The 18,013-nt window shown below is 38.1% G+C and overlaps 1 protein-coding gene across 9 annotated transcripts in view; it reads right to left on the bottom strand.

The window, feature by feature from the left end:
• Positions 1 to 821: 821 nt before the first annotated feature.
• Positions 822 to 18,013, bottom strand: part of LOC124256979 (nucleolysin TIAR-like) — a 223,072-nt gene continuing 205,880 nt past the window's right edge. For 7 of the 9 annotated variants that reach the window (XM_046690940.1, XM_046690945.1, XM_046690937.1 and 4 more), the window contains 4 exons: positions 13,141 to 13,316; positions 11,507 to 11,616; positions 7,089 to 7,112; positions 822 to 2,013 (listed from right to left, as the gene is read on the bottom strand). In XM_046690940.1, coding sequence (XP_046546896.1) covers positions 1,994 to 2,013; positions 7,089 to 7,112; positions 11,507 to 11,616; positions 13,141 to 13,316 — 330 coding nt within the window. In that variant the 3' untranslated portion in view covers positions 822 to 1,993. The remainder of the gene's footprint in view (positions 2,014 to 7,088; positions 7,113 to 11,506; positions 11,617 to 13,140; positions 13,317 to 18,013) is intronic. The other 2 variants (XM_046690939.1, XM_046690938.1) reach the window with 2 other exon arrangements.

Here is an 18,013-nt window from a genome sequence, read left to right as displayed (position 1 = left end):
TATATTTTCAACATCTTTGTACAGAAACCCCGTCTGTTGATGGTCGGTTGGTCGGTGGTGTAGTAGTGATTTACTGTTCTATTGTAGGGCATGTCACCGTTAATTGCTGATATTTTCTCTACTTAGTGAGCATGACCAACCTAGCTTGGTAAAAACAAACATTATGAATACTATGTACATTGCTAGATACATGGTACAGCGCGGTACTCTCATCAATTTTCCAGTTAAATTATACATCATATCAAAATATAGAGAATTGGCTCTCTTTCGTGTTGATGTCAATACAGACCTGTAAGATGAAAAATGAAGTTTTACAAATGAGTCAACAGTCAATAGAATAATAGCAATAATAATAATAATCATCAAACTGCTGGTAACAAAACCTATCATACCGTCACGTCTAGATGGTGGACTCTTAGGGTGAAGAGTAACTGGGGTTACCAACAAAACAAAACAAAACGGATTTATCATGTTCAAGCAAGGAAAGAGGAATTACTGTAATTGACGTGATTGACACCCTACTGTCATTTACATGAATAGCCTTCCCTTCCAACAGTGGAAAATGAACATCAGAATCCCCTTCATTCCAACGCTGGAAACTAGACATCAAAATCCCGTTCACTCCAACAGCCTAACTAGACATCAGAATCTCCTCCCCTACATTGGAAACTGGACGTCAGAATCCCCTTCATTCCAACGCTGGAAACTAGACGCCAGAATCCTCTTCTTTCTAACACTGGAAACTAGACGCCAGAATCCTCTTCTTTCTAACACTGGAAACTAGCTAGACATTAGAATCCCCTTCTTTCCAACACTGGAAACTAGACGCCAGAATCCCCTTCTTTCCAACACTGGAAAGTAGACATCAAAATCCTGTTCATCCCAACAGCCTAACTAGACATCAGAATCTCCTCCCCCACATTGGAAACTGGACGTCAGAATCCCCTTCCCCTCCAACACTGGACATAGGAATCCCTTCTCCCCAACAGTGGAAACGAGATGTCAGAATCTCCTTACTTCAAACTGTGGAAGCTGTATATCAGAATCCCCTTCTCTCTAACACCCTAAATCAGAATCCCCATCTTGTCCTTCGCCTCATCACGTATGTGTGTATCTGAACAACTACACTAATGGAGTTTTCCAATCAAAATTAGTTTGGACATGTCATGTTAACTTTGTCGAGGTTGAGTTCTAAACATTGTTTTCCAATAATTAATGATCTAAAGCGTATTAGCAATGACTATTATCTCGTCTGTCCTTGAGAGAGTCTCATAACCACCAAGTAATTGCTTAAATACCCAGGATGCCAATTACGTCAATTACAGTATTTTGAACCAAAATGTGCGCTATAGGTAGCAGAACGGTAGCAGCCATACTGGCTCTCTCGTACAAGGTAGTAAAATGGAAGGTTGACGTCCGTCCAACCAATGATTAGCTACGGGCTCTGCGAGCTAACGTACAAAATAGATCAAAGGTCATTCCGACCTTTCTCGCACCACATGATCACAGAGGTTGGTTTTTCACAATAAATATTAATGAGCATTTGTCAATCATACAACACTGTACAGAGTCATAATCGACAGGGATAGAAGATATCTCGCTGTGACGTTACCAACTTCTGTATAGACTTACAATTTACACAAGAAATACCTGGGGAAAAAATCAATCTCTACCTCATGGACAAAAAACAAAACAATTTTTTTTTAGTACGTACATGTACACATGGACTTCACCACAGACATACAAACACATGAATGTTTCCACTACTAACTAATCTACCTATTTGGACTATGTACAACGCATGTAAAGACGCCGTCTTAGTTTCACTGGATCCCCATCGAAGCTGCGTCCATCCGTCTGTCCATCTGACTTGTCGCTATCTTTAGTCTGGGGACAGATGGACATACAGACGGCTGGTGAATGGCGGCGGTCAGTTTCCGGTCACTTGTTTCCTGGACAAGGAGTGTACTACTGAGATAACCCTAGATGAAGGTTACTGTGCTTGCTGGTAACCTGAAACAAACCACGCGAACCTTAGACCAATCAACGCTCAACGTCACATCTTAACAAAGACAAATAGTATTAAAGGAGTCACAAAAAAACATTGCTGCCATTACTTTAGAATGAAGCATTTTATCTGTATCTGCTGAAAATGAAATTGAAAAACAATACTTTTTGACTTAACACTATCATTATGATTTTTGAATATTGCCGGGTGTAAAAACATATTTACCACCAGGATGTGTAATAAATTATGATTATTTGCATAGGTATTATTGATCAGGTTCTTATAAAGGAGCTCTTGTCTCTGGGATCTGGCACCAGCAAAAAAAGATTGGTTTGTACACAAGTGCTTGTCATCAGCTGATGTGCTGGCTCACACAAGCTATTGCAAAATATTTCAACAAAGGAGCATTCAAGCCTGTTCTTTACAGAAACAAGTGCCCCCTTAGAACCAGTCCTTCACAACAACTGCCTTCAGTAAGTAAACAGTATACAAACATATAAGGCCATACAGTATTCAGATGGCCGTGCTGTCATTCAAGCAATACCCTTCAGATTCTGAAAGAAACAGGAAGGAGGAGGGAGGGGAGTAAAGGGCGGCTAATAAGCAGCATGCAGCGCCAAGATGGACAGACAGACAGACAGACTGGTGGTTAGATAGTGCCATACACAAAGTAACAGCAAGCAAAACTCTTTGAATACCTCAAATTCATATTTTGGGTCTAAATCTGCAATGTTGGAAAATGCAGCCCTAAATACATTATTTATTATATTTAAGGCCAAGTACTGACTGACTGAGTTTAGTTTTTGCCGCTTTTAGCAATATTCCAGCAATATCACGGCGGGGGACACCAGAAATGGGCTTAACACATTGTGCTCATGTGGGGAATCGAACCCGGGTCTTCGGCATGACGAGCCAACACTTTAACCATTAGGCTACCCCACCGCCCCTTAAAGCCAAGTAACTTTATAGTTACAGAGTATATTGTTCTTATATCAGGAGTCAGCTAGTATTGAGGTATGTATAATTATATAATCTCATATAGTCCCAACAACGTAGCCTGTTTTGCTGCCATTTGGTTCCTGTGTAGTGTTTTATGCAGAACCATCCAATACATTATCACAATTTCTATAACCAAACTAAAATTGTTCCTCGGTGTATTTCTTGCCAAATATTCCTTAAAAGCGGTGAATAAAACATGACATTTAAAATTCAATTGATGTCTTTATCAGATGAAGGCTAAATAATAATAGCTCATAATATATGTTTTCTGTAGCAATACTCAATTGAATTGAGTGAGGTTTTATCATAGCCCAGCAATATCAGAGCTGACACCAGAAATTGGCTTCACTCTTTGTATGTGGGTTAATTCAACCTGGGTTTGCCTGTTTTGTTCAAACAAAATATCCTAGTACTTAAAAATGAGATTTCCTGCATAACGTGTCAGACATATTATCGACCTTAGTCCTCACTTGCTGAAAAAATGATTTCTTCCATGAAAATATTCAAACTGATGTGAGTCTTAGGTAATGCTCACATTTCATTGATTAATAACACACCAGACTGACCAAATGAATCCCAATTCGATAAACAAAATTTTTTACTTAAAAATGAGATTTCAAACGTGTCAGACATAGTTGTATCCGACTTTGAAAATCCCCAAACCGTGAAATCTTTAAAAAAAACCCAAATAAGTCCTTGCCATTGTCACATACCCCATTTGTGAATCCCCAGTGTCTTTATGTCATTATTAAAGTCTTTATGTCATTAAAAGAGAAAAACCTGTCAAGCACTTACAAAGAAAATCTATTTATGCAAGGGCATACATGTTAACTGGAAAGTTCAACCATTTTAATCTGTCAGATTAACTTTTTGTTGATCTGCCTTCGACATATTAATCTCTTATTCTCTGATCTTCAAGGAAAATGTAGAACTGCAAAATTATGTTAGAAAGGAGCACAACCTAGGAAGATTGGGTCGTCAGCTAACAGGCCTCACGGGGGATGCCAGGACCCATCATTATGTTCGCGACAAGTTTTCCGAAAAGATAATTACCCTAGGGAAATAATGATTAAAAAAATCCTAACAGGTCAGATTAAATCAAATTTAAGTTGTACAAAGGGCAGTGAGAACACTAAAGATTCCTTCGAGGAGATTGGTAAGGTTAACAAATCGTACGTGCATGCAATTCAGCATTTTTCTACAACCACCAATCTTTAAAAAAGAGAAAGAATTCATGATCATCAGATACCTTTCATTATTTATTCATTTCTCTGTGACTGCTGTTTGTATGTGATCGGTTATATCCATTTGTCAAGAGAAACGTAACACTAAACGCTTGTAATTTGTCTTAACAAAACCATCTTGATTGAATTCTGAAAAATTCTCATTAACATCATTGCCATTTTGCGTTTTTTAAAAATGTCATTGGTTTTAACAATCTCTCATATCATCAATACTTCAATGAAATTGATGTACTTTCTTCACTCAAATAGTTATGCCAAATACGGTTTTCAAATTAGCTTTATATTAATTCCAGCATGTTTCACGCTATCTGCAAACATTTTGAAAGCCTTTCTGAACTTTTATCGACTTGAGAAGTGTAAGTCCAATATTGCTTTTAGAGGCTACTCAAAACAAATTGACAGTATAATTAATAAATACTGTCAAACTTCATGCCCTCTACTGCTATCATTACGTAATAATAACCAATAAAAGAACAGTTAATCTCTTTAAATCATTTATCATCATCATTCTGGCCCAGCGATTTAGCCCCTTTATTGTTTTATGAACAGGAGGCTGATGAAAACAAACATATTAGGACTGGGATACAGTCTACATGGAATCGGTAGACTGATGTTTCTAGACTGGTTGCCTGTCCGACCTCACTCAGCTCAAGGCAATAAACCAGGTGGGAATCGATATCCGATGAGACGATAAATGTTATAGGGAGTTTAATACTATCTGATTCACAATAAACCTAGCACACGGAGTTGGGGGTACTCTGCAAGATTTAAATGTCATCGAGATTGATGGCAGTTGAGAAGGGGGGATGGCCACGCCTGGACAATCTCCACCAGTCACCACTCATGGTCATTTCCAGAAAATCCTTGTCCCGAAAAAAAATCCCTGCTTACTTTTTCATCGATTTCTAAGTCTAGCATAGCTTGTAGCACAGCTGCTGTCTTGTATCGCGTCATTTATGTAATATAATGTATTAATTGGTTCTGTGTATTGTATACACCAAGTTATTAGTTTATTCAATGTACTCGAAACCTGGATGTGTGGAAACAAATTAGTTTTAGAACTTATGGAAATGACTGTTGCCATGCTGGTTTCTATTGTCTGATGTTGTTATACACATCAATATCTATGTAATATATATGCAGATGGAACTATTTACTGGCAGGTTTATTAAACTTCATATAAGAAAGTGATATGATTGATTATAACAGTTTGAAGAGCCAATTATATTAAAGTTACAGCGTTATCCAATACATGTATCAACCTATTACAGGAAGTGGACTTATTCTGAGAAAGTATTGCAGTAATTTGTCCTAAAAAAGTTTGGAATTAATTTTTTGCAGGAACTTATCCACAAAGTCCAAATCTTTCTACGAGCCAGTCATATACTAATAAGTGATATTAGGTCGAAGATGATTGTTAATCCCATACCTCAACATAAACTTCCGAAAAGTCCTAAGATTGCTTTGAAGAGGGTGTCTATCTCAACAGTATGTCCTTGATGTTAACAGACCAAGGATCACAACTCTGGTGAACCTCGTATTGAAACCCATTTTCAGCAGATCCTGACATTTAAGGGGCATAACTCTGTGCTGGAATTAACCTCCATAAACCGGAGACAACTAAGCACAACAAACAATTGCCATACAAGAAAAAAAGTCAATATTCAGTCTACACTATTACTACATAAATGTTTTTGAAACTCTCCCAAACCACAAATCATATTTTTCTCCTCTGTGGACCAAGATGTTTTGCAGTTTTTTTTCATTAATGTTTCTCAATTATTCCACCCAAAAGCAATCACCGGTTTCCAGTTCCCCATTGAGAGAGCTGATGCAGACGTAGAACTGCCTGTTCTTGCCAGAGAAAGGGAGATGATATCAGACAGATGGGCACAAGAATAAAACTCCTGGCACAATTTCCATTCATTTAGAAGAAAATTCTTTCCATTTAATTCATGCTGGTGCAGAAACAGAAGGACAGAGAAAAACCAGAGTAGGACTGACTATTCTGAAGCCATCTGCTGGACTAGATTATGCAGCTACAGAGTTACAAGCAGCTCTACATATGACACAAAGCGGACTGCTACAGGACGACAGACAGATGGAGTATGAGCGAGACATGAGTTTCTATATCAAGCGCTTGCGACTAAAATTGTGAAAGTGATAGAAGTGTTTTGTGCAGAAGGAACAAATTGTAAAAATGTAAAAATATAAAATACTATGCAATAAACCAGTGAGATGGCATAAAAAACAGCAAACTGTTGCTCCTCTTCCAAGTGAAGGGAAGGGGGAAAAAGTCATAGGCATTGAAAATATGCCTTGTTAAAAAAGCTTTGATCACAGTTGTCAGTATGGAAACTAATATTGACCTGTAGCTTAACAAGATTTGGAATGTGTTCATACAAAATAATCAAAGCAAATTGTTGATCATGAAACTTTTATGAATCAAATGAACATGGTCTTCAAAAGCAGTTTTGTTTCAATCATATTTTCACGGATGAAAACTGTCCATAATGTTCGGCTGAAAAATTCAGGCAAGCAGCCTCATTAACAAATATTTTTGAACAGTATGAAAACTTCTGAAACCTAAAATGAAATCATCATTTGAATGTTTTCCCAGACGATGAGACATGAACAAACCAGACCAGCCAACTGACTTCAGTGGAAGCGTTACCCAACAAGATGAGAAAGCATGTACCCTTCGGTGCCACTTTAAACACAGCACACACTCGCAACAGACAAACAGGGGCAGGATATATATCAGATATATACACTGGATAGATATATCAATATATGATATGTATATATTTGGCACACACACTAACTACACAACAAACCTAGTTGGGGAATATCCTGCTCATCTGTAGAACAAAAACAGTATATATAACAAACAAACTAGGGCTGTATAACCATTATCACATACTCTAACCCTAATCTTCTACAATTATCAAATAAATAGAATATAGCCTAAAAGCATAGAACTGAAAATCATAAACACAAAATTTGAAAATGCTTAATTAATTTAACCATTAACTTTTTCAAAGTATTGATTATTTAAGTTGGAAAAGCTGTAACGCACTCTGATCAATTTTTTCAGTAGCCATCATAATACATTACAATGAACAAGAACGTGTGATTACAAACAAAAGAGCAGAAAAAAACAGTATTATCCACTCATAACCAAACCACACAAGAGTACATGTTTAGATACAAGATTCCGGACAGCATTCTAACTTGCAAACGAACCAATCTGCCCAAGGCACCACAGAAGTCATTAATAGGCCTACAAGAAGTAGCAACGATTGATATTGACAAACTGATATTGGTGTTTAGTACGCTCAATGGGGGCACAACTTAAGTATTGACAATCTAATACTAGTGTTTAGTAGGCCTTATTGAGATCATGTCGTGTTAGTTAATGTGCAACATGCAAACCAAACGGTTAACTAACTACTAACAAGTCGTAGCTCTGCGGCCAGGTGAAGTCTGTCTCTCTAAAGCTCTTCACAAAAAGTTCCGACCACGCAAACCGTAAAGACAGCCCTCCAGGCAGGAACGAGGGCTGTATTTGCAAATAGTATCTAAATGCCTTCTGGTTCAGGCGGCAAATTTGATAATTCTCAGGGGACAGGTTGTTATGGATTTTTCCTTTATCAAGATTCTGAGCAGATCACTCAATGTTGATACAAATGAAACATACAGGGGAATTGCAGCACAAGCTCTGTAGACAGAATTGTCATTGGAGGAAGTATGTATTCCAAATGATTGTTTTATGCTTGATGTTGATAGAGCTTTGAAGAGGAAGCATGGGTCTCAACTCAACATCTCTTCAGCTAAGGCTGGTTTACCTGTCCTGCGGGATAAATTCCCTCATTTATCCTTAATCTAGTTTGTGTTCTTAAAACCTAATCCCATAAATCCAAGACAACATGGTACTAAAAGAGACCTACTTTTGAGACTATGTATTAGTTACTGAAGCGTCTTACACACAACTAATAACCTTTCCTGATCAGATATGTTGACAACTTAAGTATTTATTTATTGTTTTTCTGTCAATGGGAAAATGTTATCCTAATTAATGTTGGGTGCATGAGTGGGGGGTGTTTGTTAGTGGTTTTTGCACTTCATATCCCATCAATTATCCTTAAAATGAAAACAATGCCAAAGAGTGAGTGAGTGAGTGAGTGTGAGTGAGTTGGGTTTTCGCCGCTTTTAGCAATATTCCAGCAATATCATGGCGGGGGAACACCAGAAATGGGCTTTACACCCATGTACCCATGTGGGGAAACGAACCGAGTCCTTCGTCGTGATGAGTGAACGCTTTAACAACTAGGAACCCCACCGCCCCAAATGCCAAAGAACACTGAAAGGCATGAGGGAAAGAGTAGGAAAATGGATTGAGTGGATGTTACAAATCTTTCGCTGCTTTTAGCAATATTCCAGAAATATCCCAGCAGGGGACACCAGAACTGGATTTCACACAGTATATCAGGTCTTCGGTGTGATGAGCGAATGCTTTTACTGCAAGGCTACCCCCTAACCCACTTGTCCCTAGCACATGTTAGTAGCCTCGAGCTTGTGGACAAGCATGAGTTTCAAAGGCTGTAGCCCCTTCTATGATTCCTGCTCTTATCAACGTTCACTGGCCATCTATAATGTGTAAAGACACAAGTCCAACCCAAGTTACTCCCATCTACAGTCCGTTTGAGACAAAATGATACCGATGAATTGCAATCTCACACAAAAACAAATAGACTTATAAAAGAATCAAACCAAATAAAACAACTGACCATCTCTAGAAAATAATTGCATAATTTTTGACACAAAAATATAAAAGTTGTTTAAGAAACTGTCATCATTTATTTGTGCGTTTTCCAAGTTTGTTTCAAGGGCGCATTGGCAACTAAAGGAACAGCGCGAAATAAATGATGACAGTTTCTTAAACAACTTTTTTATTTTTGTGACACAAATTATGCAATTTTTCTAGAGTTGGTCTGTTGTTTTTATTGCAGTCCGCGTTGGTTTGATTGTTTTTGGTCTATTTGTTTTTGTGTTAGATTGCAATTCATCGGTATCATTTTGTCTCAAGCGGACTGTAGACCATGACAAGGACAACTAGGGGTTAATGAATGGGTAGGTGGGCCTTGGGAGGCTAAGCAGACCAGAAGATTTATCCATGTCTTAGAAGCAGGCTGGAGGCACGATTCCTTAAGAGAATCAATGGTTATACAGTTACTGGCTGGCAGAGCAGGAACACCCTCATACAGTGTAAGATTTGGTTATCAAGTATGCTTTAAGAGAGATTGCTAAACGAAAAGGTTAATTCTGAACAATATGTTGCTCTTCTGTATCCTACAAGACTAGACATCGCCCGGCTAGACTGAGTAATGAGATTCATCTATGTCATGGGAGAATATTGTGTAAGATTTGAGACAGAGTAATATAATATCCCACCAGATATAGAGCTGGGATATTTGGGTATGTCCTCTCAGTGATTTAAGGAGTTTTCCAATGGACAATATTTGGGGCTGTGATGTACAGGCCACGTAGCCAGAAATAATAAGAAAAACTCATCCGGAACATGGATGGACTCTCAGTGGGCAATTGGAACTACAGGCTAAAAATAGTCTTATATTTTCTCTTGAACTTTTGACACAGATACGTTTTCTCAATAGCATATCGAGATTGTGATTTATTTTGCCCACATATTGGATAATTGTGGCACACTTGTGCAGGAACTTTGAGAACATATCAAGATTGTCATATTTTTTCGCAGAAACATAAAGAGATTGTATTACATGAGATTCTCTGTGTGTGAGTGTGAGAGTGAGTGAGTGAGTGAGAGAGAGAAAGAGAGAGAGAGAGAGAGAGAGAGAGAGAGACAGAGAGAGAGAGAGAGAGAGAGAGAGAGAGAGAGAGAGAGAGAGAGAGAGAGAGAGAGAGAGAGAGAGAGAGGGAGGGAGGGAGGGAGGGAGATTTTAGCAGGATTTTAGATTTATTGATTTCTTGAGAGACAGATGTTAATAAGTGTGCATCAGAATTTCTTTCCAGAACCAATGGTCCAGCTAATACATGTATGTATGTCGTTCTGACTTGAATATAGCCTATTTATTTCATACAATATAAGCTTTCCTTGTTTTACTGTGTGTTTATTCAAAACAAAATAAAATCTACATAATGTACTTAACACAGACACCCTACATCAGTTGACTGGGCACTGTATAATGGGATTGTATTTTCTACAGAAATAACATTGAAAAACAATAAAATAATCAAAATATGCTTCTGGGCATTCAAGCGGCACTGAACAGACTAGAAATGTATCTAATTGCTCATAAGCATAACCATGAGAGGATATAAAATGTATAGCCTAGATGGGGCACATTATGTATATATACTGAAGGTATAATATAACACATATTGGACAGTCTAAAGAGATTATACTCAGCACCCTAGAGACGGAATATACTCTTTAGCCTATAAACGAGGTGTCATACAAAATGGGCTAGAGAGGGAATATGCATAACCTAGATAGGGAATATACCTTTTAGCCTATACATGAGACTTCATACAAAATGGGCTAGAGAGGGAATACACTGCATAACCTAGATAGGGAATATACCGCCCTATACACGAGAGGTCATACAAAAGAGAGGGAATGGCCTATACATGAGAGGTCATACAAAATGGGCTAGAGAGGGAATATACTGCATAACCTAGATAGGGAATATACCGTTTAGCCTATACACGAGAGGTCATACAAAATGGGCTAGAGAGGGAATATACCGTTTAGCCTATACACGAGGGGTCATACAAAATGGGCTAGAGTGGGAATACACTGCATAACCTAGATAGGGAATATACCTTTTAGCCTATACACGAGAGTTCATACAAAATGGGCTAGACAGAGAATATACTGCAAAACCTAGAGAGGGAATATAGAAGAACCTATGCAAGGAACATTCTGTGAAGTGTATGGGTTACTGCAAAGGCCTACAGTATGTCAAGTCAACCAGCCTGGCTTCATCCAACCCACAAGAAAGGGTAAACAGCACAACATTCTTCCTATTATAAGATGCAGGTAATATTAGTTTCCTCTGTACGTGGTAGTAGCGAGCCCCACTGGTATTAGTGTGGTAGTCGCATACATGGTGGGCGTGTCGGTGCACGCACGTCAAGGCAGGCACGTGCGCACATGGACACACCACGGCCACTCACTGACTTAGAGCACAGTATCTAAAAATGGTAATCTCACCCTGCTGCATAGGGTAGCCGACCACACCCTGCTGTTGCTGCCCGTTGAACTGCTGTTGTCCCGGCTGCATTGGTACTTGCCCCCACTGCTGTTGCATCTGCATATTGCCACTGAAACGAGAGATAAGGAAGGAGTGAGTGTGAGTGAGTGAGTGAGTGAGTGAATTTAGTTTTACGCCGCACTCAGATATATTCCAGCTGTATGGAGGCAGACTGTAAATAAAAGTGTCTGGGCCAGACAATCCAGTGATCAACAGCATGAGTATCGATCCAAACAAATGGGATATGATGTGTCAACCAAGTCGGAGAGCCTGACCACTCTGATCTTGTTAGTCGCCTCTTACGACAAGCATGGGTTGCTGAATATCTATTGAGTGAGATAGTGAGTGAGTGAGTGAGAGAGGTTTTGTTTGTATACCTGTTGCTTAACACCACACTCAGCAATATTCCAGCAAAATTCCAGCAATAATCCAGCAATATTCCAGCGGTTTGACATCATGAGCATCAACTGGGATACAATGATATGCATCATCCAAGTTAGACTGTCTCACAGTCCCTGAACCACATCATTTTCCCTACTGCCTAGCCTTCTCGGCAATGCTAAAGCCTTAAATGAAGCAAGTCTAGATTTTCTCAGGTTATCTCTCGTCTCCCTGGGGCTCCTTTTCAATTTGGATTTGTTCGTTACTATCAACATTATATACATTCAGAGGCTAAGCATTAGTCTACATCCAAGTCAGCAGGCCCGACTATGCAACCCGTAAGTCTTACAAGCAAGGACTGACGAAGAAAATTCTAACCCATATATTCATGGGTCAGTGAGGAAAAAGTGGAAGTATGGTTTTATGCCACTTGCAGTGATATTCCATCAATATCATGACTTGGGGTACATGAATGGACCAAACTAGAGAGTGAGTGAGTTTAGTTTTACACTGCTTTTAGCAATATTCCGGCAATATCAAAACTGTGAGTGAGGGGCACCAGAAATGGGCTTCACATATTGTACCCATGTGGGGAAACGAACCCTTTCTTCGGCGTGACGAGCGAACGCTTTAACCACTAGGCTACCCCACCGCCCCAAACTCAAAACTAGAGAGGTTGAGGAAGGAGTATTGAGAGACACGAAGCTGAAGACAGCTCTGGCAATATGGTAAGGTTTGATTCAAGCAGTTCAAAATGCACTGGTATATCTGTCAACGCATCACATAATTATGGTTATAATCTGTGAGGTCCAAGTCCAAAAGCATTTCTTTCTGTCTGATAAGCTCAGCCATTCCCATATATTAACATTAAACACTATTAATAATATTCCCTATAGACAAATTCCGGCAAGCCGACTCAAACATTTGGCGCAGGCTGTGTGTATTAACACATCATCATATAACATGTATATGTTACGTTTCAAAATCATTTCATCAGCACTGTCTGGTAGATCGGGATACCATCATGAACCTAACACAGAATGTCTGATGGGTGCAGCTTTCAGTCTTTGTCAGTGCATGTGTCTCATACAAACAGAATCTATGACACTCCAGGGTTTATACAGTTTATGGATACAATGATTGCGATACACAGAATACAAAGATCGTTGTCTCCGGCAAAATCAATGCTGCTATCTATCTCCATTACGCTTACCCTGCAAACTGATAGTTATACTGGGGCCATTGACTCATGCTGGCTGCCTGTATATAGCCTGCCTGGCCCACGCTCTGATAGGCGCTGTTGCCGGGGTAGTTGTAGTAGCCCATGTTGAAGTACTGACCGTACGTGTTGGGCGATGTTGCCTGGTAAGGCTGTTGTTGTTGCTGCTGCTGTAAAATATAAAAATATCTCTGTATTTGTAAATTAATACATGACAAGTTAATGCAAAAAGAGTGGCTTTGAGTGAGTGAGTGAGTGAGTGAGTGAGTGAGTGAGTGAGTGAGTGAGTGAGTGAGTGAGTGATTATGGTTGGGGACATTGAGTATCGCTGTGTTCAAATTTAAAGTCACTTCGGCAGTATTTCTGCCATATTACGATGAGGGTGTTGTATCAAATCACAATATCCACCTCCGAATATGAAACTGACTTGACAGCCGAATGACCACAAGATGTAATTTTTTGAGTAAAATTGATATTTTATACTTATCCTGACTCATGCTCTTTTTGCTTGTCTCCTTCCTCTTGCGAACATAGTGGAACACTTGTATCTCCCTAATTGAAGTTCCCTTCAATGTAAAATCACTAATTAGTACACCACGAGTTACCTCCCTTCCACAAGCTCGGGAACGAGGGCGCCACCTCTACCCATGTGCCTCACTCTCTCCTCATATACTGAGCCCAACATTTGAATTTACAGGGAAATCCAAAGTGTTATTTGGGGAGGATGGGAGGGTTGACCTCATGAGTCAGGATAAGTATAAAATATCAATTTTACTCAAAAATTACATATTTTTCCTTATCCTGACTCATGCTCTTTTGCTTGTAGAATCCAACAGAGCCGGAGGTGGGAATATATAATACTTTGGATTTTAATAATTAGTGATTTGAATCAGTGAGGATTGTAATAACCCTATGGGAACTTCATAAAGGCATTGAACTGATGAATTCCTGCTGCCAGCTTATCAGCTGCCATATAGAGGTTATTACAATGTACTTATTATGATAAGTATATATAATATTAATACAATGCTTAAGACTAATAGACTTAAGCTTGTTAATATGCTAGTATAAACTCCTTAGAGTTTGTTAGCTAAAATACTTTAAGATATAAACATAGTACTCAAGCTTAAAATATGATTAATTTTAAGCTAATTATATAATAACAAACCCTCTTTAGGGTTTGTTAGTTAAAATATTTATAATGATATAGACAGTGCTGAGCTTAAGATATGAATAAGCTTAGCTATATATATAACAGCAAACTTTTGTAGAGTTTGTTAGCTAATACATTTTTACAATATGAGTATAGTATTGTGCTTAAGATATAATTATCTTAAGCTACATATATAATAGCCAAACTTAGTAGAGTTTGTTAGCTAATATATTTTTACAATATGAGTATAATACTGTGCTTAAGATATAATTAACTTAAGCTACATATATAATAGCCAAACTTAGTATAGTTTGTTAGCTAATATATTTTTACAATATGAGTATAGTACTGTGCTTAAGATATAATTAACTTAAGCTACATATATAATAGCCAAACTTAGTAGAGTTTGTTAGCTAATATATTTTTACAATATGAGTATAGTACTGTGCTTAAGATATAATTAACTTAAGCTACATATATAATAGCCAAACTTAGTAAAGTTTGTTAGCTAATATATTTTTACAATATGAGTATAGTACTGTGCTTAAGATATAATTAACTTAAGCTACATATACAATAGCCAAAACTCTGTAGAGCTTATTAGCTAATAGATTTATAATGTAACCATAGTACTAAGCTTAAGATATGATTAGACTTAAGCTAAATGTATATAGCAAAAACTCCTTAGAGTTTATTAACTAATATACTTTTATGTTATAAACATAGTACTGAGCTTAAGATATGATTAAACTTAAGCTATATATATATAATAGTAAAACTCCGTGAGAGTTTGATAGCTAATACATTTTATTATGTTGATTTAGACCTAGTATTGAGCTTAAGATATGAAGTAAACCTTGCTAAATATATAATAGCAAAAACCTTTTAGAGTTTTAATAGCTAATATACTTATATGGTATCAACATAGTATTGAGCTTAAGATATGAAGAAACCTTAAGCTACATATGTATAGCAAAACTCCGTAGAGTTTGTTAGCTAATACATGATATAATGTAACCATAAAGCTTAAAAATATGATGAAAACTTAAGCCCAATATATAATAGCAAAAACTCTTTTAGAGTTTTGATAGCTAATATACCTATATGATATAAACATAGTACTGCGCTTAAGATATGAATAAGCTTAAGTTACATATATAATAGCAAAAAACTCCATAGAGTTTGTTAGCTAATACATGTTATAATGTAACCATATTGCTTAAGATATGATGAAACTTAAGCCAAATAGCAAAAGCTCTTTAGAATTTGTTAGCTAATATAGTTATATGATATAAACATAGTACTGAGCTTAAGATATGAATGAGCTTAAGCTACCTATATAATAGCAAAACTCCGTAGAGTTTGTTAGCTAATGTATTTTTACAATATGAGTATAGTACTATGCTTAAAATATACTTGACTTAAGCTACGTATATAATAGCCAAAAAAAACTCTGTAGAGTTTGTTAGCTAATGCATTTATCATGTAACCACTGTGATGATAAAAAACGAGCTTAAGCAAATTATATATAGCATGAAGCTATTTAGTACTGTTATAAGATAAGTAAAAATCTGTAAGATTGACTTATCTTCTCCGAGGAACTGTCAACTGTTGTGCAAGGACCATGGGATCAAATTGGTGGATACCTGAGATGTCCTCGGTGGTGATATCTCTCAGATAATGGTTGGCAACCACCATATCGGATCTACAGTAATAAACCCTCCATTATTTCAAATAACATTTGTGTAGATGAAATTGTAGAAGTTAGCTTCTAATATCAAGAGTATTAAAGCTCATGGAGGGTCGGATTAGGTCCATCTGTCTTGTATGCACGTTAGTATGACAGTTCTGATCCAAACGGAGATATAGTAATGCGAGACTACACTCTGCGAAGTTGATGATAGAGGAAAAAAATCTGTTGTATTTTTTCTTCCTGTTTGGTTTGGTGGAGATAAATTTACAGTGCTCTTGCTGGCCAGCTTTGATAGCATCATCGTATCATGGAGTCCAAGTATGTCATCCAGGCATGTTCATAAACCTCACTTGTGAGGTGTTGTAGCACTATATTCATATCCCCAAGTTGGTACCTGCGAAACTTCCGCTTTATTCTCCAAACAGAAACTTAGTAGGTTTTACTAACCATCTAGTTGTGTTAATAGCTTGATGATTAAATTCAGGTGTAGTCTGAAACGCTGTGGATTTCGATCCACTTGTATCACGTCGTTTGAGGTAAATCGCTATGATGTCCTTGACGATCTATGTGCACAACCGGAGTTTGTGTCCTCGATGAACTTTATGTAAAATCGCCTGACTGCTGTGCCCTTTGTCTAAACTTGACAGAGGAGGTCTCTAACCTGAAGAAAGCAGCCTAATCATGAAGGTTCAGGTTAACTGGGCTGTAAGGAGGCTTGCTCGCTCATTGATATAAAGTTGTCACTTGCAACCTATGTCTTGAACTGTGAACTATGCTCTCGACCTCTGTGTATGCTTGTTCATCGGGTCCAATCAGAATAAGGCATTTTGATTCTGTAGAGTACCAGCTGTGTGATGTCACCGTGTAGCAGGAAAAGGAACCTTGTATAATATAGTGCCGTCGCTGATATTAGAACAATCGCCGGTCTTCATCGTAACTTCCCCGGTTACCCGAAAGTGACCACGTGTTTCGAGGATTAATGGTAAACGCTACAAGCTTCTCGCTAGAAAATACCCTCGCTCTGTAATATTAATGCTGGGTAGGTTATTTTCCTGGCTGTCGTGGAAAGTGCTTCAGTTTTGAATATAATTCCGACTTCTTTATATATAAAGGTACAATAACTTGTAAGTTGTCAGCTTGTAGACTGTATACATGAATGTATCGGCCATAATTGTAGAATTAAAGCTGAATTTGTTGTACATATTTCTTCTCAGAAATGTTGGACGATTATGAGTTATACCGCTGTAACAAGGCTGCTGTTCAATTTCGATATTGAATTGTTCTGCAGATATGCGTAATGGTCACGCATGTAGATAATCGTATCGTCGTCCGGGATTGCATATACTAGCAATTTATAATGAATAGTTGATTTCTGTGAAGATCTATGAAACGCCGTTGACAAATTAATACAGCCGACGTTCTGTGTTGTAAATAGCCTGTGCAATTGTCTTCGCGTAGGGCTTATAGATCGCATCTGGCATACAGTTGATAGACAACTTATGCGCGATGCGTCTTGAACGGACTGAGGAGTAGCTATATATGACGAAAGTGGCTAGTATATGGAGACCTTTGGAGGAGACTTCCTCGGTGAACGCCGGAGACTTCACGCTTCCTCGAAGTATCCCTTCTAGATCTACTGGTGAAGTAGACTTGAGCCACTTTAGCCTTCGCGACCTTCGCTGGTATCGAAGTCAAAGTCCGATTAGAATATATATATATATATATATAAGAGCTTTGCTTCGCGAATGGCCTCTGTGTTTAACAGGATGTGGGGTCGAAGCGCATACTCCTCCGCTGACGTCCCTTGTAGCTGGTGAGGCTCTAGCTTTCGCCGAGGCTGCCTGGGACTTGCTGGTTCTGCATAAGTAGGGCCGAGTGGATCATCTTATCATTTTCAGAAGTCGTGGTTACCCGAAATCTGGCGATAAGTGTCTCAATGATCGCTCTAGATCTATTTAGGCCAACTTAACATACGCCTCGTCCATGGATTCAACTGAACCAATTTACGATTGTAGTTCTTA

This window comes from Haliotis rubra, unplaced genomic scaffold, assembly GCF_003918875.1.
Source record: "Haliotis rubra isolate DU_JTF1 unplaced genomic scaffold, ASM391887v1 Scf646, whole genome shotgun sequence".
NCBI classification, from domain to species: Eukaryota; Metazoa; Mollusca; class Gastropoda; order Lepetellida; family Haliotidae; genus Haliotis; species Haliotis rubra.
This window is presented reverse-complemented; position numbering and strand designations above follow the sequence as displayed.